Source organism: Equus quagga, chromosome 6 (genome assembly GCF_021613505.1).
Source record: "Equus quagga isolate Etosha38 chromosome 6, UCLA_HA_Equagga_1.0, whole genome shotgun sequence".
NCBI classification, from domain to species: Eukaryota; Metazoa; Chordata; class Mammalia; order Perissodactyla; family Equidae; genus Equus; species Equus quagga.
The window spans coordinates 83,372,140-83,396,185 of NC_060272.1; the positions used below are offsets into that span (position 1 = coordinate 83,372,140).

At 39.4% G+C, this 24,046-nt stretch overlaps 1 protein-coding gene across 4 annotated transcripts; it reads left to right on the forward strand.

Annotated features, from left to right (window-relative positions):
• Positions 1-2,582: 2,582 nt before the first annotated feature.
• Positions 2,583-23,979, forward strand: ZNF510 (zinc finger protein 510). 4 transcript variants are annotated; one of them, XM_046663749.1, is made up of 7 exons: positions 2,584-2,663; positions 3,356-3,426; positions 4,215-4,501; positions 5,275-5,333; positions 18,324-18,450; positions 18,747-18,842; positions 21,195-23,979. In XM_046663749.1, the coding sequence occupies exons 4-7, from the start codon at positions 5,319-5,321 to the stop codon at positions 22,898-22,900; spliced, it is 1,944 nt and encodes a 647-aa protein (XP_046519705.1). In that variant the 5' UTR covers positions 2,584-2,663; positions 3,356-3,426; positions 4,215-4,501; positions 5,275-5,318; the 3' UTR covers positions 22,901-23,979. The 4 variants fall into 4 exon arrangements, with proteins under 4 accessions (XP_046519708.1, XP_046519705.1, XP_046519706.1 ...); XM_046663750.1 differs by lacking the exon at positions 2,584-2,663 and adding an exon at positions 2,972-3,243; XM_046663752.1 differs by lacking the exon at positions 5,275-5,333 and having other exon boundaries at positions 2,583-2,663.
• The last annotated feature ends 67 nt before the right edge of the window (positions 23,980-24,046 follow it).

Here is a 24,046-nt window from a genome sequence, read left to right on the forward strand (position 1 = left end):
GGAGAAAAAGGAAAAAAATAAAATCTTTTAAATAAATAAAAATAAAGTGGTTGTGCCTGTCTTACAAGGTCACAGAATGACCTTGTCTGATTGGTGTTCAGTGACACTATTTAGGTCCAACAGGAAAACATCACTGTTCACTGTGAGCACCAGAACAGCGGTTAGCCACAGCCAGGCTCTGAGTGTCAGTCAGTTCCTGCATGTCAGAGGCTGCTTCATATTTCCTCAAACCAATGAGGGAAATTGAAAATCACCATTAGAACACCAGAGTAATAATTGATGTAGGCAAGATCCACTGACGAATGCTAAATTGGTGGGCGATACTTTGAGGAGAAACAAGATGTTTTATAGCCTCAAAATATCTTTCCGCAAATATTTATTAGTTACTGTAGTGGTGCCCCATCTTACACTGGCAGCACCAGACTCGGACGAGGTGGGGCGCAGCTCAGGTTTGCAGCCCTTCTTAGCACATGCAGGCTAGGCAACCGGGCGTGGGGCAGGGTCTCACGCAGAGGATACGAGTGAAGGGCCAGCATTTCCTAGGAAAGGAGCTGAGAGGCCTTACATGGTAAAAACACTAGTATTCTTTAAGCACTTAATTTAGAAATTTAATTTAAAAACTTAGAAATTGTCTTTTAATTGCATATAGCTTGAATCCCTATGAAAGTTATGCCATAGATATAACCTTACTCTGTTCCAGCACCTACCTCGTTGTTCTTACAAGGTTACTGAAAGTTCTCTTTCCACTGCTTAAACCCCGGCTCTGATACATACTACTGCCTCACTTGCTTTTCTTCCCGGACTTGAACTTTTATTGCCCCAGGATCAGTTTTCAAATATTTTAGCAATAGCATCCATGTTAATATAGACACACTGTTAATACATTCTCAATTCTTTTCTGATCATTACTAAAAGTCTTTATTGGAATGAAAGTTGGAATTGTTACTTTACGTTTAACAAACAAAATACATAAATGTCAAAGAGAAAAAAACACACAAAACTTTTTTTAGAATTCTGATTGGAACTTTAATTTTATTCTTTCCATCTAGGAAACTGATATTTATTAAAGTTTAAGTGTCAACAGAACAAAGTTTTACACCTTGATTCGCATAAACTGCACTAACTTACTGGTAACATTAATATTTTTTACTTGCTCACCAAAACTGAGTCTCTGTCTTTTTAGCATTGCAATATAAAATTATCTATATTACAAAATATTAACCAAGAAAAGTCTGTGTGTTTATAAGTATATGTACATATAAAGGTCATAAAATGTGTTCATAGGTTCCTAATTTGGTTTCTAATTTCAGAAGTGTGCACATAAATTCTAAGCAAATTCATCCCTAGGAGATGCATAATTTGCATAATCATTTTCTTATTGAGTTGTGTGTAATTTCAGGTATTACTTATGTAAGACTGAACAAAAGTACATAAGTACAAAAAAGACTTATGTACTTTTTTCTTTTTTCCCAGAGAAAAATGCTGAGGATTATAGATATTATTCCTTTATGCTAATGACAGGCTCCATTTTCTAGTATTTGTTACATTTTACAATTTTATTTACAAAAGCTGTTTACATATGATAAAGTTAACTGTATATTGGGACCCACAAAGTGGGGGCCCATGTCACAAATCTAAACCTCAGTCAGCCGGCACTTGTGGGACACGTCTCATTGTCAAGGAAAACTAACTACAACAACCGCAATCCTCCAACTCAGTTTTAGCCAGCTTACTTTACCCTAGAAAATTTCAAGATCTCTGACCTCCTACCAATCATGCTCCGCTTCCACGTTTCCTCTTCTAACATTCTAGAAAATTCACTCTTGCCCAAATTCCCTCAGAAGAGTGCTCCACTGCATGTTAGGCACTGTACTCCCGCAATCCATAGATTGTTTTCCTTTGAATAAAGGACATCAAACTCATTGCTAAATTCTCTTGGTTTTGTTATTTGACACATATATCTTTACTTTTCTTGGCAGCTCTGAGTTAAAAGGCACACTTTTGAAAAGACAGTTCAAAATTCTCCCTTTATGAACTTTACATTACAAAATTTCCAAACACATCAAAAGCCGAAAATAGTAAAATGAGCACACCATATTCCAGAGATAGAAATTCTTAACAATTTGCTATATTTGCCTTTTCTAAGTTATTTGTTTTTAATTACAAGTATATAATACAATGCTAAGTACCTTAATACGCAGCTCTAAAAAAATAATAAACTTACCTACATAATCCCAATGTTATCACAATCAACAAAAGTAACAACTTCCCTTAATATTTCTAATATCCAATGCATATACAGATTTCCCCGATTTTCTCCAACCAGGATCCGATCACGGACCCACACTGTATATGCGCTATGGCAAAATTTAACCCATAACCTCTGGGCTTTGGCAGAGTCGGGACACCAGTCATCAGTAGAGACATCTCATTACTCCCTAACTCTTCCCCACGCCACCCCACCCACGTCCACACACGCCCCCACACTCACGCATTATGTGAGCGATCGCGGTGTTTTACGGGATACGTAGTCTCGAACTTTACGGGTTCTCGCGCAGCATTCTGGGAACGGATGGCCTGCGTTTCCTGCGCATGTGCAATCAGCCCCGCTTTTCTGCTTCCGCCGTCTCCGGCCTCGCGAGTGTGGAGGTTTCGCGCCTCAAGTGAGAGCGTTGGCGGGTTTGCGCGTCCGCGCAGCTCGGGGGGCAGCGTGGAGGGGTGGGCTTGTGCCCAGGGGAAGGGAACAGGAAGGACTCCCCCCGCCCGGGGCCGGAGCCAGGCCCGGACGCAGCCCTAGGAACGCGGGAGGGGGCGGGCCCAGGCTCAGGGGCATCAGAAGGACTCGTCCTGGGGGGCAGACGCTAGGCGTGCGCGGCGGGAGGGGGCGCGGGCGCGGGCGCGGGCGCGGCGGGAGGGGGCGGGCCCAGGCCCGGGGGCGTCAGAGGGCCTCGTCCTGGGCGGGCGGGGGCGGGTCCAGGCCCAGGGGCGCCTGAGGGCCTCCTCCTGGACTGCAGTCGCTGGGCGTGCGCGGGCGGGGGGCGCGGCGCGGCTGCCTGAGAGCCTGCAGCGGCGGGGCTGAGCTTAGGGGACCGAGGGCCCGGGCGATTCCGCGTGTGTCGCTCGGGCATCGGTCAGGTGTGTCATCTGAAAATAAGGGTATTAGTGAAAGCTGCTTCGTGGCGTTACGCAGAGAGAAGTCGTCGTCTGTAAAGCGTTTAGCCAAGTGCTAGTTAATAGGCGCTGGTAAGTACCGCCTGATAACCAACGTGTAGTGTCGGCTCCCGTCATGTTTGGAAGACACTTTGTTCTTTTTATTTCGTATTTTGTTTAATCCTCACAACCACCCTAATTATAGGTATAACCATCTCATTAAAACATAAGAAAATGGGCTCAGAGGAGTGCAGCTCCAGACCCAAGGTCGCAAAGGTGAGGAAGCTAGGATGCAAACGCAGATGGGCTCCCCCCCCCCCCCCCATCAGGCTGTTCCTAACAGCAGGCCTGCCTCAAACCCAGTGCGGCAGCCTGCGCAGCGCTCGCAGGGGGACTTGCTGCCACGTCCCCAGCGCTGTCATTGTCAAGTCAGTGTGAACGGAGGTTCAGTCTGTGGCGAGTGTACTTGTTCTGGGATTTCTAGTGTGTCTCCAGAGCCTCTGGGTAAGACTAAGGCTTCCGGCACCTCCTGCACTGTCGAGGCTGCCCGTCCCCGGAAGGCTCAGTCTGATATCGTGCTGCACTGCTGTCCCACAGAAAGACACAGTCAGCCAGATATGTAATTTTAAATGTGAAACATATGAAGTTAATTTTAGGAACATGTGTTTCTCTCAATATATCCATAATGTTATTTCAGCATGTGGGCTAGCCACATTTCAAGTGCTCAATAGTCGGATGTGGCTGTTGACTACAATAACGGATTGAACACTTCTAATGAATTCCGAGAGAATTAGGTGTAAGGCTCTATACCACTGGTTCCCAAGCGGTGTAATTTTGCTCCCCAGAGGACTTCCGGAAATGTCTGGAGACGTTTTTGGTTGTCACACCTGGGAGAAGGAGTGCTACTAGCATCTTGTGGGTAAAGGCCACAAATGCTGCTAGACATCCTACAAAATGCACAGAACAGCCCCCCATGACAACGAATTATCCAGCCCAAAATGTCAGTAGTGAAGTTGAGAAATACTGCCGATGGAAGTTTCAACTAAAATGGATTTGATTCCTAGGCCTAAGTCTCAATATCTCAGGAACAAAGTCGCTCTTGTTTGGAAGGAAGGACGGAGCCCTGGGGACAGAGTCCCACATGGAAGAAAAGCCCATCTGACAGGGACCACCCTCACCAGAGCTTCAGAACAGATGCAGAAGAACTCAGAAAGGAGCGGGTCCTGTTTGCTCTACCAGTCACTGTTGTTAATCACCTTGCTCAGAGAGAGCCAGACTTGGTGATGTCCCCACATCCAGAAGCCGTCATAGACTGTGTGACAGTGGACACTGGACCAGCTTCCAGCAGGTGGTAAGCTGGGCTTGAGAGGGCTGGGGGACTGTCAGGCTGCACAGGAAATGCCCCAGCCACAGCCAGAGCTGAGAAAGGTCTGTCTTCACTCCGGAAACAGCCCCCCATTTTCTTCATTCTTCTCTCACTCTTTCCAGATTCTGAGCCACTCTCACACCTTGTCCATCACATGTGGCATCTGGAGATATGCAGAAGATTCCTTTGTTCTGAACATAATAAATCACAAAATGATAGTATAGGAAGGGACTTCCATTTCTGACTCTTTTGAAACCTTAAAAAAATATTGAGCCTGAGATGTATGTCTCCTGGTCACCTAAGATAGAGCTAGGAGCAAAGCACAGTGCTATTCATTCTGTCTTTTTGAGAATTTGCAACAAATTGGAACAAAGAGATTTTAAATATTTTGTCATTAAGCATCTTATCTTTTTTTTTCCAGAGTTTTGTGTTGCTTTTCTAACTCAAGGTGTAAATAATATTCTAGGATATTAATATTAATCCTGTTTTAATTTTTTGTTAATTAGAGGGGACATACATTTTTTTAAGTCAATAGGAAGATAATTTACAGTCATCCAGTGAAAAACAGCAAGGTTACATCCACATGATCCTATCAGGAAGTGCTGTCTCTGTGGTGCTTCCTGCCCCTTCTCAAGGGTCAGCAGAACGTTCTCTGTAGGGAGGCCTTTTCCCTAACTGGTGTGATGAGATTTTGAGGCAAGTGAATACAGAAGCTCACCAGACCTCTCATGCCTCCATTCCTCTTTCCTTACCCCCAGCTTATCCCGCACACTTCTCTGCACTCTCCCCAGAGCAGCAGAAAATGAACATATCTCAGGTGAGTTATTGATTACCACGTTTTTTAATAATGGATTTTAAAGGTGGTTAAGGAACCATATACATTAACACAGCGTAGCAGAAAGAGCAGTGGATCAGAATCATTGAAGGAAGACGGAGGAAAGCAGAGGAGGAGCGCAGCAGAGGAGGAGCGCAGCAGAGGTGGCAATGCCTAGATGCAGGTCCTCTGATGCTACAGATTGTCCGAAGTGCAGCTGCAGGTTTCGTCCTGACCTTTCTGATAGCCCTGGCGGAGTCAGACAGACTATATTTGTTTGAAGATTTGCATTGATGAGAGGCTTCAACCAAACATTCCTCATGGAATCTAAAGTCATCAAACTTAGGAAAAATGTATTTGTTGGTCTTCATGTGGGTGATAGTGCAAATCTTTCCAATAACAACCCTGAAATAAATGCAGGCGGTTGTTCCCACTTTCCCCTCAGTGGAAGTAGTGGGCATATTGCCAAAGCAGGGCTTTTGATAACACACTTGTTCAGGTAACTAAAACAGAAGTTGAGGTAAACATTTTTCTGATTATCCTGCTGGATCTAGGAATAGTACCAGAGCTAACTAGAGGTCCACTGAATGGCCTGCATGTTCATGTCCTTAAAATAGCTCTGTGAATATGTCTCTCAAGTACCTGTCATAACAAGTTGTTCAGAGACTGTTTAAATTCTCTTCTCTGGCGTCTGTTACACACTTGCTGTTCCCAGTTACGACCACTGCACGAGGCCTTGGTGTCTCTGCTCATATGCCTGTGACCCGCACTCGCCAGTCACCTAATGAAAGTCAAATCCATTGGATCTTCCCTAGTCCTTACCTCAGTGGACCTCTCTGCTGCGCCTGCCTCTTCCCCGACCCTTTCCCTCGGGACAGTCTTCTGAGTTAGTGTCTGTGACACCCTCCTGCCACTGTCTTCTCGTGTTTCTTGCATCGAGTCGTCTTCCTTCTCTTCCCCTTTCACGTGTCTCATCCACAAGTTTGCATTCCTTCTCGCTGTTCTTCGAACTAATCTTTGTGACCCATTTCATCCCCTCTCTGGTTTTAACCATGATGTATTTGCTGCTTCTCCACAATGTGGTTCTTCAGCCCACTCTGACCAATAGCACTTTTTGTGATGATGTAAATGATCTGTATCTGCGCTGTCCAGAATGGTGGCCACTGGCCACATGTGCCCGTTGAGCACTTGAAATGTGGCTAGTGTGACTGGGGAAGTGAGTTTTTAACTTAAGTTTTAAATAATCACGTGTGGCTGGTGTCTACCATGTTGGACATGGTTGACTCCACGTCTCTGTGGGTATCTAAAGGGCATCTCCAGCTCAGCTGATTCAAAATCAGAGTTAATATTTACAGCCCTTCGCAGACAAATCCTCCCCATCTTTCCCTATTAGATGATACAAGCCCATTCAGCCAGACACCCAAGCCATAAAAGTGGGATACGTCCTTGGCTCCTGTTGCTCGTACGCTCATCTCCTGCCACGTCTGGTCTGTAGTCGTGTCTTGCTGCTTTTCTTATCTGTGTAGGTCGAAGATAACAGCAATTTTGTATGGTTCAACCTAAGACATTTTAAATGCATTCTTCTACTTTATCCCTCCGACTGCTGTCTCATGGCCTCTTGACTGAACTGTTGGAATAGCTTCTCTGCTGATCTGCCCACCTCTGTCTTCACCTCCTAAGCCCCTCTTCCACAGGAGAAGTTCGTCTCAGTGCGAATGAGGTCACGTCTCCTGCGTGTGTGAATCACTGCATGGCTCCTCACGCCCGTACGGTACAGTCCCCAGTCTCAGGGCGACCTTCAGGCTTGGGAGGCGTTACCCCTTCCCATTTTTTCTTTTTCCTTTACTGCTGCTCCGACTTTTGACAACTGTTTATTGAGCAGCAAGTGTTCCAGGGAAGAGACACGTGCTATAGTCACAGCTTACACAGTACAGATACTTTTCTTTCTTAATATCATTCAGTGGGAAAGAAGACATTAAAAAATTCAATGTGTGACTTTATTCTAGAACAACACCAAACCTCATTTACTTTCTTAAACGCATCCTTCTGTTGCTGACTCTGCCTCGTATCATGTTCTCTTTGTCTCCTCTGGAGTGATCTTTAGAACCGTGTCCTCATTCTGTTTACCTGGTGCTATGGACTGAATTGTGTCCCCCGCACGTTCGTATGTTGAAGCCCTAACCCCCAACGTGACTGTATTTGGAGGTGGGCCTTTTAGGAGGTGATTAAGGGTAAATGAGGTCATAGGGTAAGATCCTAATCTGATAGGATTGGTTGCCTTATAAGAAGAGGAAGAGAGATATAGAAGCCTCTCTATCTTTCCCTGCCCTGGCACCAAGGAAAGACCATGTGTGAGGTCACAGTGAGAAGGTGCCCGTCTGTAAGCAAGGAAGAGAACCTCACCAGAACCCAAGCATGCTGATACCCTGATCTCAGACTTCCAGCCTTTACAACTGTGAGGAAATCAATTTCTGTTGTGTAAGCCACTCTGTCTATGGTGTTTTGTTATGGCAGCCCATGCAAAAAAGACACCTGGCTCAATTGCTTCCTTTTTTTTTTTCATTTTATTTTTAATTGTGGTAACTGCAAAAATAAAATTTACCATCCTAGCCATTTTTTATGTGTACAGTTCAGTAGTGTTGAGTACATTCATATTATTGGGCAACCAATCTTGAGAACTCTTTTCATCTTGCAAAACTAAAGCTCTATACCCATTAAACAACCCCCCATTCCTCCCTCTCTTCAGCCTCTGGCAACCACCACTCTACTTTCTGTCTGACTTTCCCTACTCATGTAAGTGGAATCATACAGTATTTGTCTTTTTGTGACTGGCTTAATTCACTTAGCATAAAGCCCTCAAAGGTCATCTGTGTTGTAGTATTTATCAGAATTTTCTTCCTTTTTAAGGCAGAATAATACTGCATTGTGTGTATATACCACATTTTACTTATTCATTCATTCGATGACAGACACTTAAGTTGCTTCCACCTTTTGGCTGTTGGGAATAATGCTGCTGTGAACATAGGTATACAAATATCTCTTCAAGACTTTACCTTTCATTTGTGTGGATATACCCAGAAGTGGCATTGCTGGAGCATGTGATAATTCTATGTTTAATTTTTTGAGGAACTGCCATACTGTTTTCAGCAGTGGCTGCACCATTTTACATTCCCACCAGCAATGCACAAGGGTTCCAGTTTCTCCAGGTCCTTACCAACACTTCTATTTTTCTGATAGTAGCCATTCTAATGGCTGTGAGGTCTGGCTCTTTACTTTTGACCTATCATGAGTCAGCTTTGGTTGCCTCAGCGAGGAAACAATGCTGTTTTCTTTCCCCCTATCTCCTGCTGGACTAATTTCCCTTCCTCTTCTAAATCCACACAGCCCCCTGTCTTGCTCCTGTCGGCACTTCACACATTGGTGGAAATAAGCTAATATGTATTTGTCTCTCCAATTAGAGCATTACCTTCACAGTCTGGAACCACCACAGGTTCATTTCATAGGCTCTGTTGCCAGGCCCTCAGCTTCTCTAGTTCAGATTGCTCATTAAATTCTGTTCTGAATAAAAGATGATCTCCTCTGAATACAGAACTGGGCCACTGAAAGAATCTGTTTTTCCGTTCTTAGAACACCACCTCATTTCTCACAACGTGGAGCCCATGCCATTGTTATCTTCTCTCCTAGGAACCTGCGCACACTTGTTCTACCCGTGAGAAATTGGCCTGTTCTTGTGAAGGAAGGACTCCTCCAAGAGGAAGGTTTCCTGACTTGCTCTCTGTCTTGTGTTTCCTCTCATGCATTGTCATGTAGCCTCCTAATCTTTAAGACCTTATCTCTTCCGGATTGTTTGTTTGCTCATAAGGACTAAACTTCCTGTGGGCAAGTACAGTCCCCTTGGAGGAGATACTAGGAATAATGTGAAGATTTCTTCCTCATACAGGGGAAATAATCAAGTCATGATTAAAGGAATTAGCTGATTAATTAGTCATTTGAATTGAGTCGGCATCAGGATTTGCAATTTGTCAAAGAAAGAACACATTGGTGGTGTAGTTTCACTTGATCATGGATGGACAGTTGGAAAGGATTGTGTCAGTCCTGAAGAACAGGTGGGATTTGAGTTGTTGCAGAGTGTGGGGAGGTTACTGCATTTTGAGAGAACAGCATGAAGTGGACTAAACAAGGCAGGAAGGTCCAGTAAGACTGCTTGTTACACTGTGGACTTCTTCTTAGGGAATAATAAGTGATAGAGATGGAGATAAATGTTGGGACCAGACTCGGTGTATTAGTCTGCTAGGGCTACCATAATAAAGAACCACAGACTGGGTGGCTTAAACAAGAAATTTATTTTCTCAGGGTCTGGAGACTCAAAGTCTGCAATCTAGCTATGGACAAGGCTGGTTCCTTCTGAGAGCTGTGAGGGAAGAATCTGTTCCAGGCCTCTTTCCTTGGCTTGCAGATAGATGGCTGTCTTCTCCCTGTGTCTTCACTTCATCTTCCCTCTGTACACATCTGTGTCCAGATTTCATCTTATAAGGACGCTAGTCATATTGGATTAGGGCCCACCCTGATGACGTCATTATAACTTAATCACCGTGTAAAGACCCTCTCTCCAAATACAGTAATATTGTGAAGTACTGGGGGTGAGGACTTCAGCATGTGAGTTTGGGGTCGGACAAAAAGCCCGTTATCACTAGAAATCCTTGGATGCCATCCTTAAGGGCTTGGTTTTATCATGAGTTCTAACACATAACATGGGGAAGAAATGCATGTAATCAAAGCAGTTTTGTTTTTAATCTGGAAATACTAATGGAATGTGAAAGACATGAAAGGAGTGAGGTAAGAGTCAAGATGACTCCAGAATTTTTCAGACAGGAGGGCAGAATGGTGATCCCTGTTCTAGAAGTTTATGAGAGCTGAGATGGCACATAGTTTCATATATTTTTTAAGTCATTTATATTTCTTTTTTTGTGAATCAGTCTTCCTTTTTGCTAATTTTAGAGGCTTTTTAATTAAAGAATTTATCCTTTTTTTCTGACAAGTGTGACGGATATTTTTCCCTGTTTCATCCTTTGTCTTTGGACATATTTTGTCTGCTAGACCAAGTTATTTCATTTTTGTTAGTGGCATTTTGAGAAATTTTTTTAATATAGACAGATGCAAGGGATAATGTAATAGACATGTTCCTACCTTCCCAAATTACCATCTATAAAATTTTGTTAAATTTTTCTCTTGCACTCTATTTTTTTCCGTTTATTATTTCCTTAACTGAGGTACAGCTTTAATACTAGTAAAGTGCACTCTTAAGTGTGAACTGCCTGGATTTTTACATATGTATACACATGTAATTTACCACCCAGGTAAAGATGGAGAACACTTCCATCACTCCTGAAATTTCCTTCCTTCCAATTTCTACTTAATAATCACTGTCCCCTCTGCAGAAGCAACCACTATTCTAACTTCACATGTCAGAAAAAAAAGGATAAATTCTTTTTTGAGCATCATATAAATGAAGTCATATGATGTGTACTCTTTTTCAGAGGAAAAGGAGGTCTGTCTGCTTTCTCTGTACATAACATTTTTTAGATCATCAATGTTGCTGTGTGTTTCAGTACTTCCTTTTTATTCTGAGCAGTATTTCATTACATGATTTATTTGCTCATTCAATTTTGGTGAGTTTTTCATTTGTATTTTTCTAATTTGGGACTATTATGAATAAAGCTGCTGTGAACATTACTTTGTGAATCTTGGTATTTCTTCATTTCTCTTGTTATACCTAGAAATGGAATTGCTAATTCATAGAATAAACATGTTCAGCTTTAATATATACTACAAGTAGCTTTCTAAAGTGGTTGAACCAGTTTATACTCCCACCAGCATTCTGGCTGTACCAAATTCTCACCAACACTTGTTATTGTCAGCCTTTTTGATTTTGGCCTTTCTGGTGGCTGTTTAGTGGTCTCATTGAAATTTATGATTTGCTTTTCAGTGATAAATACTAATGTTGAGCACCCTTATTTGCGTTTTGGCCATGTGGATGTCCTTTTATGTAAAGTATCAGTTCAGTTCTGTGTTTTAATTGGATTGTTTGCTTTTTTTCTTATTGATTAGGAGTTATTTCTCTATTATCAATACAAGTCATTTGCCAGCTGTATGTATTGTTAATATATTTAAATCTGTAGCTTGACTATTTTTCTTAGTAATTTTTTTGATGAACAGAGTTCTTAAATTTAATGAAGTTTAATGGTAGTTCTCTGTGTATAATGTTTGAAAGATCTTTCCCTACTCCAAGATCCTGAAGATATTTTCCTATGTTGTGAGTAGATGCTTGATTATTTGAGCTTGACCCACCTGGAATTACTTTTGTGTATGGTATAAGGTAAGTGTCAGGGTTCCTCTTTCCATATAGATACCCAGTTGCTTTAGACCATTTGTTGAAAAGACCATCTTCTGTCCACTAAATTGCAGTAAGGCCTCTGCTGTCAATCAGGTGACCATATATATATGTGAGTCTATATCTAGACTGTATATTGTCTTCCTTTGATCCAGGTATTTGTTTCTGCTGGTATTTCACTGTCATATTTACTGTTGCATTACAGTAAGTCATGAAATATGGTAGTGTAAGGCCTTAAAGTTTTACTTCCTCAAAAAAATTATTGGCTAATTTGGTTCCTTTGCATTTTCATAGAAATTTCATCAGTTTCTACAGAAAATCCTGCTGGGTGGTTTTTCATAGTAGAGGTGAAGTTTTTGACATGTTTCATTAGATGTATTCCTACATATTTGATCTATTTTTATATTACTTTAAATAGTACTGTTTTTTAAATTTCACTTTCTAGTGGTTTATTGTTGATTAATCTTAAAATACAATGGATTTTTTCATGTTGATCTTTTGTCTAGGCATTTTGTCAAATTCACTTATTCTAGTAGCTTATTTATAGATTCTTTTGGATTTTAAATAGGTACAATCATGTCCTTTGCAAATAAAGTTAATTTTACTTTTTTCTTTCCAATATTTGTGTTTAATTTTTTTTAAGCTTTATTCTTGTACTTCCAGTACAATGTTGAATACAAGTGATGATAATAGAAATCATTTTCTAAAACCTCACCTTAGAGGGTAAAGTACTCAATATTTCACCATTGAGTCTGCTTTTAATTGTAGGGTTTTTTGTACATGTCCTTTGTTAGAATAAGGAAGTTCTCTTTCTGTTTTTAGTTTCCTGAGAGTTTTTATCACATGTAGGTATTAAATTTTGTCGAGTGCTTTTCCTGCATCTAGTGAGATAATTAATTCTATTCCTTTATTCTGTTAAAGGAATAGAATGGTATTGATTGATTTATCAATGTTTAACCAATCCTGCATTCCTGGGATAAATCCTACTTGGTCATGGTGTTTAATTTTAAAATACTGCTATATTCAGTTTTCTAGTATTTTTTTGAAGAGTTTTGTATCTATATTCATAAGAGATATTAAATTTTAGTCCTGTGATTTCTTTGGCTTTGGTTCAGAGTAACTTGTAGAACGTATTAGGAAGTGTTCCCTCTTCTGTTTTTGGGAGAGTTAGAAAAGGATTTGTGTTAATTCTTCTTAAATGTTTGGTGGAATTCATTAGAAGCCATCTGGCCCTAAGCTTTTCTTTGTAGGGAGGTTTTTAATTACTGATTCAGCCTCCTTATATGAATCTGTTCAGATTTTCTGTTTCCTTTTGAGTCGGTTTTAGTAGTTTGTGTATTTCTAGGAATTGTCCTTTTCACTAAGTTACCTAATTTGTTGGTGCACTGTTGTTTACAGTACTCTCTTACAGTTCTTTTTATTTCTGTAGGGTCAGTAGTAAATTTGATTCTTCTTTTTTCTTGGTCAGTCTGCATAAAAGTTCATCAATTCTGTTGATCTTCTCAAAGAACCAGCTTTCAATTCTGTTGATTCTATTGTTTTTCTATCCTTTGTTTTTCTCTGCTCTAATCTTTATTATTTCCTTTCTTCTGCTAGTTTTAATATTTTTCTAGTTCCTTAAAGTGTACGTTAGGTTATTGATTTCTGATCTTTTTAATGTAGACGTTACAGCTACAAATTTCCCTCTAAGCACTGCTTTGGCTGTATCTCCTAAGTTTTGATATGTTGTGTTTTCATGTTCAGTTGTCCCAAAATATTTTCTGATTTCCCTTGTTATTATTCTTTGATCCTTTGGGTTTTTTAAGAGTGTGTTGTTTCATTTCCACGTTTTTAAATTTTCCTTGTCTTACTGGTTTCTGGTTTCTGGTTTCATTCTTTTTTGGTCACAGAAGATACTTTGTATTTTAACCTTTAAAATGTATCAAGACTTATTTTGTGGCCTAACTTCTAGTCTATACCAGAGACTGTTTTATGTGTACTTGAGAAGAAGGTGTTGGCCTGTGTGTTCCTGTAGACATCTTGGTCTGGTTGATATAGAGTTATCTTCAAGTGTGCTTTTCCCATATTGATCTTCCATCTGCTAGCTCTATCCATTATGAAAATGGCATATTAAAATCTCCAACCATCATTGTTGAATTATTTATCTTTTCAATTCTGTCAGTTTTTGCTTCATGCACTTTGAAGCTCTGTTGTTAGGTACATGTAAGTTTATAATTGTTACAGCCTCTTGATGTATTAACCCTTTTACCATCATAAAATGTCCTTCTTTCTCCTTGTTTTGTTCTTAAAGCCTATTTTTTTGTCCTTCCTTTTTTGTGTGTGTCTTAAACTCTATTTTGTCTAATCCTAGTGTAAGCAATCCAGGTTTCTTTTGATTACTGTTTACATGGTATATCTTTTACCACTCTTTTACTTTCAAACTATTGTCTTTGAATGTAAAGTGTCTCTTGCAGACAGAATGTAATTGGATCATGTCTTTTAAAATCCATTCTGCTAGTCTCCACCTTTTAATTCAAGCATTTAACCATTAACATGTAATTACTGATAAGTAGCATTTATGTCTTCCATTTAAACATTTGTCTTCAGTAGGTGATATGCTCTTTGTTTTTCTACTTTGTCATTTTTGCCTTCTTTTGTGTTAAATCAGTATTTCCTAGTGTACCATTTTCATTATTTTATGTCTTTGCTACATTTTTTGTCTGTTATTAGTGATTATCTTGAGGATTACAATTAATATCTTAACAATAACTGTCTTGTTCAGATGAATACCAACATAATTTCAATAGTATACTAAAACTTTGCTCTTCTGTAGCTCCACTCCCTCCTTACTCCTTTGTACTGTTATTGTCATCCAAATTACGTTTTCCTGCCTTATATGTATACCAGCAGAGATTTCTGATTACTGCTTTATGTAGTTGTCTTGAAATCATATAGGAGAAAAATAAATACATAAAAATACATTTATACATTATGGTGCCTTTTATATTTTTACCTGTGTAGTTACTTTTACCTAGAAGTTTTCTTTATTTCTTCATATGGATTTGAGTTATTATCTAATGTACTCTCATTACAGCCTGAATGACACCCTTATTAATATTTCTTACACAGCAGGTGTACTAGTGACAAATTTTCCCAATCCTTGTTTATCTGGGAATGTCATAATTTCTTCATTTTTGTAGAATGGTTTTGCTGAATGCTGAAGTCTTGCTTGACAGGCTTTCCTTTCGGCACTTGAAATGTCATATCATTGCCTTCTGGCCTCCCTGGTTTCTAATGAGAAATCAGCTGTTGATCTTATTTGGGAGCCTTTGGAAGTGATGAGTCACTTCTCTCCTGCTGCTTTCACATTCATTTGTTGGCTTTCCACCTCTCTTGTTCTCTCCTCTCTTTTTGCTCCTGTGATGTAGATGTTGCTGTGTTTGATTGTCCTCAGGTCAGTGAGGTATTTGTTCCTTTTCCTTCATTCTTTTTACTCTGTGTTCTCAGATTGGATCATCTGAGTAGATTTATATTCAAATTGGATGATTCTTCTGCATGCACAGATCTCTTGAGCCCACTAGGGAACTTTTTACTTCAATTATTATACTTTCACCTCCAGAATTTTGGTTTCCCTTTTCATTATATATATAATTTCTGTTTCTCTATTGATATTGTTTATTTGGTAAGACATTGTTCTCATTCTTTCCTTTGGTTCTTTAGATATGATTTCCTTTAGTTCTTTTTGTGCATTTAAAACAGTTGATTAAAAGTCTTTGTCTAATAAGTCCAATGTTTGGACTTCCTCAAGGACAGTTTCTACACTGTTTCATGCATAATTTTTTTTCCCTGTGTATGAGCCATACATTTCTCATACATTCTCATTTGTTTGCATATCTCAGATTATTGTTGAAAACTGGGCATTTCAAATATAATGTAGTAATTTGTAATCAGAGTCTCCCCCATCACAGCTGTTATGTGTTTGTTTAGTGACTCTTTTGAATTAAGCATAGAATCTATATTATTTGTCATGTGTGGCCACTGAAGTCTCTGCTCCATTAGCTAAAGAGTCAGCTAATAAATTGGACTGACTTCCTTAAGTACCTGTACCCAGTAAGGCTCCAATCTTTGCTGAGGTGCTCTGTGTGTATCTTGGGGTATGCCTTCAGCAGTTAGCTGGCATTTTACTGCTCCGCAGTAGCCTTCACTTTCCCTGCACAGAGCCTCAAGGCTAACGAGAGCTAGGGGCTCAGTGCCTTCTCAGGTCTTTCCTGTGTATGCACATGGCCCAGGGCATGTATGTTGCCTTCTAGATTCCCAAGGATATGTCTGAGCTTTTCAAAGCCCCAGTGGGATATCTCATTCTCCAGCTTTTCCTTTTAAGCTTTTTAGTTAGACTCTTGTTTCCATTACAAACTATGTGAAGTAGCCATGAGGGTAAACAATATCCCGTGATTTTTTTTTTTTCCCCACTAATGGCATGCCCCCAGGGAAAATGCTATTTGCAGTGGGTGAGCTTTGAGTCATGAGAAATGTAGACAGCATCATGAGTGAGATGTTCCAGGGAACCACCAGACAGATCAAATAATGACAGTTGTCTAGGAATGGGGCTTATCTTCTAATTGAACCTCAGTCTTAGGCACTGAAAAGTTGAGTCTCAGCATTTTATTACTTACAAAAGATAGGGCATGTGAGTCTGGGCAGCATTTTGATAATGTCCGCTAGTGCTTTCCCCCTACTGCACTGATATCCTATCAAAGTTAATGTGTTTTGATGACTTTCCCCTTACAGATGAAGTATTATGTAGTGGAGATATGCAGTATGGGTCTAAGTGAATTTAGGCAGTGACTGTTCTTCCCCAACAGTAGCCAGCATCACATGGGGCACAAAGAGACTTCGTCTGGATTCTCCCCCAGTCCTCTCTGTGACAGGTTGGATTCCTGGAGAAAATTCCACAAGAAGGTAGAAATCACCTTGTGACTCCCCAGGGACTTAATACTCTAACATTTGCACACATGTGGCCTTTAGCAGGTTAAAATTTTTCTGGCTTTGTGTTCCTGCTGTCTTCAATGGAGTTTGGTAGCATATGGTTCAGTAAGCAAACAAGTGGGTCCTGATTCTCCCTACAGGTGCCTGTCTCTTTCCTGATTTCAGATGGTGTGCCATGCAGTTTGATTTCTCTGATGAGTTCAAAAAAGGACAATTTCCAATTTACCCAGATTTGATCTTGTTGTAAGGATGTTGGTATTGTTCTTTTCAGCTGTCTACCTCTCTGAACTAAAATTCAAAGGCAAACTATATGATTACAATTTTTTCTAATTTGGTGAGACATATTGCTTTTTAATATGCAGAGAGTACTAGAAAATAATTTGTGTTATGATCAGGCTATCCTATATATTTCAATTAGTCAACTTGGTTAATTCTGTCATTTAAATGTTCTATATCAGTGGTCAGCAGACTTCCTGTAAATGTCAGATAGTAGGTTTTGTGGGAGATACAGTCTCTGTTGGAACTACTGAACTCTACAGTTACAGTGCTGTAGGCGACATAGATAATACATACAACAAATGTGACTGTGTTCCAATAAAAGTTTTTATTAAAAAAATAGGGGATGGACCAGATTTGACCTTTGGGCTGTAGTTTGCTCTCCACTATTCTGAATCCCTGTTGGTTTTTTCAACCTGCTTGTCCTATGAGTTACTGAAAGAGTTAAAATCACTAATTATAATTGTGAATCTATCTCATTTCTGTCACGTTTTCTTTATATACAGTCAATTCTCATTCTCAGCGGTTATGTTTTGTAAAGTTGCCATTAACACTGGATTAACAAATACCGAATCATTGCTAGGAGAAATACAGGGTTAGGTTCTTGGAAGCCTCTGGTCACAACATTTTGGTCAACCAGTCAATATATTACCTTATTTTATGTATGTATCTGTTTTAAAACACTTCATTTAATATTATTGTTGATTCATAAACATGAACTGACAGCCAACAGCACCATAATTAATTCTTGAACAAAGCTTATCTAACACACTTGTTTTCTCCATAAGGCACATCACAGCCTTCTTACATTTAGGAACACTGGACAGCACTTCTGCACTTCACAGGGGGGCCATTTGAGACGGAAATCATCAGGAGAAAGCACAAACATGCAAAAATTGTGCTATATAGACTGCAAAAAGGACGCTTGTTTAGGACAGCTGAAACAAAAAAGCAAACCATTATCTTGCTCTGCTTAGCTAGGATTTTTTATCATTCTGTGTTTGTTTGCAAATGACTGCAAAATTATGAGTACTGATTTTGAGGTTACAAGTAAATTTTAGTGAGTAGGTGAATTTGCAAATTCAGAATCTGTGAATAATGAGGATTGAGTGTATTTGGAAGCTATGTTTTCAGTTGTATGCCAATTCATGTTTGTTGTATCTTCTGTCAAAAGGACCATTTTATCATTATAAATTGTTATTCGTTATGTTTTATCACTCCTACCTTCAAATCTAATGTTTTTCATGTTAATATATCATTTGTTTTAAGTTCTTTACAGTACATAGGAATTGTTTTCCTAGGTATTTTCTATGTCACCTAATTCTGAACCCTTCAGATTGAACAGAAATGTACTGTTGCAGGCATCAGTGTCATTCAAGGATGTGACTGTCGAGTTCACCCAAGAGGAGTGGCAACAAATGGGTCCAATTCAGAGAACCCTGTACAGAGATGTGATGCTGGAGAACTACAAAAACCTAGTCTTAGTGGGTGAGCATATAAGCATAACTTACCCTCATAACTCCATATAGAAGGCATTTCCTTTTTTGCACCAATACACATGAATACTTTATTTAAATTTTACTGTTATTTAGGCTTTTCACTCAGGAATATAAAGTAACTACATCTATTTAAGGAATGGTAGGAATGTTTGTGTTGTCAGCTCCCAATGATAAATTCAGATGAGAACCTTCAGGATGCTGTTCCCACAGCTGTGTCTTTTTCCACTGTTGGAGACCAAAGAGCTCATCATCTGGCCTAAGTACTCCGCTGTTCCCTGTTTACAGGGAACTGCACTTACAAACCCGAGGTGATCTTCAAGTTGGAGCAAGGAGAAGAGCCTTGGTTCTTAGAGGAAGAATTCTCAAACCAGAGCCTCCAAGGTGAGTTACTGAGCACCAGCAGACAGAATCCTGGAGGGTAGTTAGAGTCCAGAAGGTCAGTTTACTAGTGAACACCTTCATATTTCAAGAATTTTCTTATAAAGCCAAAAGCACAAAAAGCACCAATCAAAGGAAAATGATTAAACTGGACTACATTAAAATTGAATATTTTTTCAAAAAAGATATCATTAAAAGGATAAAAAGATAAGCCACAGAGTAGAATATGTATACAGTACACTTACCCTAGAAAAGGGTAAGTATCTTGAAAATGTAAGAACTTCCACAAGTCACTACAGGAAAAGGTAGCAGCCGAACTGAAGAACAGATGAAAGACTTTGAACAGAAACTTTCAGATGTGCATTAAGTCTTTAAAAATGTGCTCGATCTCATTAGTTTTCATGGAGTGCCAAAGATAAGGTGAGATAAGAGATATGTATGATAGGAGGTGAAATTAATAAATCTGGCAATGCCAAGTCCTAGTGAAGATGCAAAATACTAAAGACTGGTGTTCACTGACTGAAGATGTAAATTGGTAAAACCACTGTGAAGTCAGGAGGATGTTATCAAATCAAGCTAAAGTTTTACATACCTTGTAACCAAGCAGTCCCTTTCCTAACTGTATTCCCTACAGAAAGCATGATTGTATTGTCTACAGTGAATAAAAGAATCTTTATGGAAATATTGTTTATTTTTGCCAAAAATTGGTATCATTAACAGTAGAATGAAGAAATAGTTATATTCCTTAAGGGAGAATTATACACTACATAAAATCTTAAACAGTGATTACAAACAGAACATTAAGCAAAAGAAACCAAAAAATATAAATATGCCTGTATGGATATATTTATGTAAATATCAGTAACAGGCAAAACTCAACTACATTTTTAGGAATTCATATATTGGTGGTAAAACTACAAAGAAAATCAAAGGAATGATTACATAAATATTAGGAAAGTGAGGAACTCTTAAGCATGAAGAAGTTGTAACTGGACAGGGATAAATAGGGATTTCTGCAGAGTCGTTTGTGTTCTGTTTCTTGACATGGTTTCTAGTTCCATGAATATTCACCCTATACTCTTAAGTTGCAAATAGAAGTTTTATGCAGATAAAAATTGTGTTTCATGCTTAACAGAGTAAAGAGATGAGCCAGAAGTAGCAGATGATATTTACAACTCATATAATGAACCCATTAAGCATGGGCATCTAGAATGCATAAAGAATTTGGACCTTAATCTTAAGTGTCATCTTTGCAGTAAGGCCTTCCATGATACTCCATTGAAAATTGTAGCCCTGGGGCCAGCCGTGGGGCCGAGTGGTTAAGTTCCCGTGCTTTGTTTTGGCAGCCTGGGTTTCTCTGGTTCAGATCCTGGGCACAGACATGGCACCGCTCATCAGGCCACATTGAGGCCATGTCCCACATGCCACAACCAGAGCAACCCACAACTAAAATATACAACTATGTACTGGGGGGATTTGGGGAAGAAAAAGCGGGGGGGTGGGGTGGGGGGAAGAAAATTGGCAACAGTTGTTAGCTCAGATCCCAATCTTTAAAAAAATAAAATAGTACCCCTCATATCAAATTGAAATTTAGAAATTTAGGATGAGGTGATCAGGTTCACTGACAGTTTTGATAGACTGAATCAAAGGTACCACAGCCAGAATTGAGCAGTGAATCCAATTTAGTTGTAAGAATGGATTCTCTTTTCATCAGTTTTAAACTTGTTTTTATTTCTGTGACTCACAGCTGAAAGATGGCTTAGATCCTGAGCTATAAACTTCTTCCTTAAATCATGAGGAAGTTGGTGCTATCGATTTAATTGGATGTTGAATGATTGAAAGGAAATAAGGGATGATGGCAAATTGGAAGTATGTAGACTCTTTGCATATTGCACCAGTATAGCTTAGATAATGTAGGATCTATACTGTAATTTACTTCCTCAAGCCAAACCCTTTCCCTGTTGGGTCTAGCCTATCAGTGCTCATTATCTCCTAATTTTTCCTGCAACTCTACTTGTTTATAGTCCTTGGTGTATTCATCCCATTATTTGGTTTTCCAGCTCCCTAAAATAATCACTCCTATAAATCTAATTTCTATTTTCTTTTCTTTCCCTTCTCCACTCTGGTAGGAAAATCCAATTTATCACAATTTAAATACAGATATGCGTTTCTTACCAGTTTCCTTTCTCATTTTCACTAGATAAAATACTGTTTTTTTGAAGGAGGGTGAATATATCTATATAGTCACACAAATTATTTAATCTTGAGAAATCAAAAAATGAAATGGAACATCAGCTATATTCTATAAGCTCCAACCATAAGAAATGTAAGACTCATATTTTCAATTTTCCTCAGTTTTAGGAGATTGCAAAGGTGATAACCTGTTCAAGAGGAATAAGAGAATCAAAGAGAAACCCTTACAGCAAGTAATATTCATCAATAATAAACCAGTGACTAAAGAGGAAAAGAAATTTGGGGGAAGACCATTTAATCTGCACATAGCTTCTGTTTCTTCAACAAAAATGTCCTGTCACTGTGACTCATGGAGAGTGAATTCACAAAATAGTTCTCAGTTTATCCTTAATAATAGAACCTATTCAACCAAAAAAAGAGATTCCTGTAGTGTATGTGAAAATTTGCCTTTCAAAATTAAGTTTGAGAGAACTCATGCTGGAGAAAAATGTTTTGAATATAATAAGAATGGGAAAGCCCTCAGTTATAAGGAAAGTCTTACTGAGCATCAAAAGTGTCAAACTTTGGAGCAAGCTTTTGAATATGATGAAATTAGAAAAGCTTTCTATAATGAGGCTGTCTCTGTTACACGTAAAAGTACTCACACAGGAGAAAAATCCTGTAAAGATGATGAATTTAGGGAAAACTGTGATAAGACAACTCTCTTTGACCACAAAAGAACCAAGACAGGGAAGAAACACTGTCGTTTTAACCAATGTGGGAAATCCTTTTGTGAGAAGTCAGTTGTCAAGGAGTACAATAAATTTAATGTAGCTGTGAAACACTATGAATGTAATACAAGTGGGAATACTTTCATCAGGAAGTCACACCTCACTCAACCTCAGAGAACTGTCACAGAAAAGAATCCATTGGTATGTAATGACAAAACACAAACTGGGGATAAATCCTTTGAATATTGTGAAAATAAATCCTACCAGACATCAGCCCACAGAGTATGCCAGAGAACTCACTCTGAAGTAAAGCCCTATAAATGTAATGAATGTGGGAAATCCTTCTGTCAAAAAGGACATCTCATTCAACATCAGAGAACTCACACAGGAGAGAAACCATTTGAATGTAATGAATGTGGAAAAACTTTCTCCCAGAAGTCACACCTCAGTACACATCAGAGAATTCACACAGCAGAGAAACCCTATAAATGTAATGAATGTGGGAAAACATTTGTGCAGAAGTCAACCCTCAGGGGACACCAGAGAATTCATACAGGAGAAAAACCCTATAAATGTAGTGAATGTGGAAAAACTTTTGTTCAAAAGTCAACCCTCAGAGATCATCATAGAATTCACACAGGGGAGAAATCCTTTCAATGTAATGAATGTGGGAAAACTTTTGGCCAAAAGTCAAACCTCAGAATACATCAGAGAACTCACAGTGGTGAGAAAACTTATCAATGTAGTGAATGTGAAAAATCCTTCTGGCGAAAAGACCATCTTATTCAACATCAGAAAACGCACACAGGTGAAAAACCATTTAAATGTAATGACTGTGGGAAAACTTTCGCCAGGACATCAACCCTCAGAGTGCATCAGAGAATTCATACTGGGGAGAAACCATTTAAATGTAATGAATGTGGGAAAAAATTTGTCCGGAAGGCAATCCTTAGTGATCACCAGAGAATTCATACAGGGGAGAAGCCCTTTCAATGTAATAAGTGTGGAAAAACTTTTGGCCAGAAATCAAACCTCAGAATACATGAGAGAACGCACAGTGGGGAGAAATCTTATGAACGTAATGAATATGGAAAATTGTATAAGAAATCAACTCTAAATGTATGCCAGAGAATTCAGGGAGGGGGAAAACCCTATTGATATAATAAGTATGGAAACTCCTGGCTAAAAAAAACAACCCGTTTGACATCAGAAAATCACACAGGAGAGAAACTGTGTAAAAAATGAATGTGGGAAGAAATTTGTCCAAGAGGCAACCCTGAGAGTATATTAAAGAATTCCCGCAAGCTTCTATTTCTTTCAAGGTACTAGAGGAAGCCCTTTTGAATGATGTCATGTCCTATTAGATGACTCACACATCACATGAGCTGGTAATCTGTTCACTAGTAAGAATTTAGGTTTTTTTTTGTCGAGGCACATAGCTGATCTAAACTTCCCAGTCTCCCTGTCATCTAACTGGGGCTTTGTAACTGGCTAGTGGGATGTGGATGCCACACCCAGTTCTCACGAAGAAAGACCTCCCTGACAAACTACCAGGCCACTGTCAGAACATGGAGACGACTTCCAGGACAACCTTGGGCGCCATGCTTTAACAGCACAGCACAGGATCAAAGCTAGAGTGCCTGTGCCTGGGGCCGCCCTATGGCAGGGTGGTTAAAGTAACACACGCTCTGCTTAGGCCCAGTTCACAGGTTCAGATCTGGACACAGACCTACTCTACTCAGTGGCCGTGCTGTGGAGGCTTCCCACATACAAAATAGAGGAAGATTGGCACAGATGTTAGCTCAGCATGAATTTCCTCACCAAAAGACACCCAGGGTGCCTGGAATGTGTGGAAAAAGATTCTCTCTTCTACATCTTTATCACTTGAATATTTTGTGAACAAGAGTTAGGCTTGTATTCTGTTGAGCTACATGTTTGGCTCTGTTTGTTTCTGCACACAATTTAGCCATGTCTCTGCTAGGAAGGCAGAAAATTACTGTGAAAGATAAACTTACATCAGCCAGAGAGTGCAAACCTTATTAGAGAGTTGGTGTGTCAAGGAGTCCCTCAAAGATCATCAGAGAATTTGTACAAAAGACATTCTTTCAGTGCACTGAAATAGACAGGACCGCCTGATACAGGGCTTTGGATGAACCTAAAAAGTTGGAAGATTTTTGGTTGAAGGGTGAGTAGCCATCATGCGACTAAAATAAAGGGGACTTTCTTAATGTCATGAAGCCACTCTCCACATCTCCATATACCCCAATCTCAGCTGCTTTAAGGGAAAGAGGTTTTCCTGTCTAG

What these genes read in the sequence shown, in the direction of transcription:
- ZNF510 (XM_046663749.1), top strand. An exon ending in CAAAAACCTAGTCTTAGTGG is followed by an intron (nt 18,451 to 18,746) that starts GTGAGCATATAA and finishes CCCTGTTTACAG; the next exon opens with GGAACTGCACTTACAAACCC. An exon ending in CTCAAACCAGAGCCTCCAAG is followed by an intron (nt 18,843 to 21,194) that starts GTGAGTTACTGA and finishes AATTTTCCTCAG; the next exon opens with TTTTAGGAGATTGCAAAGGT.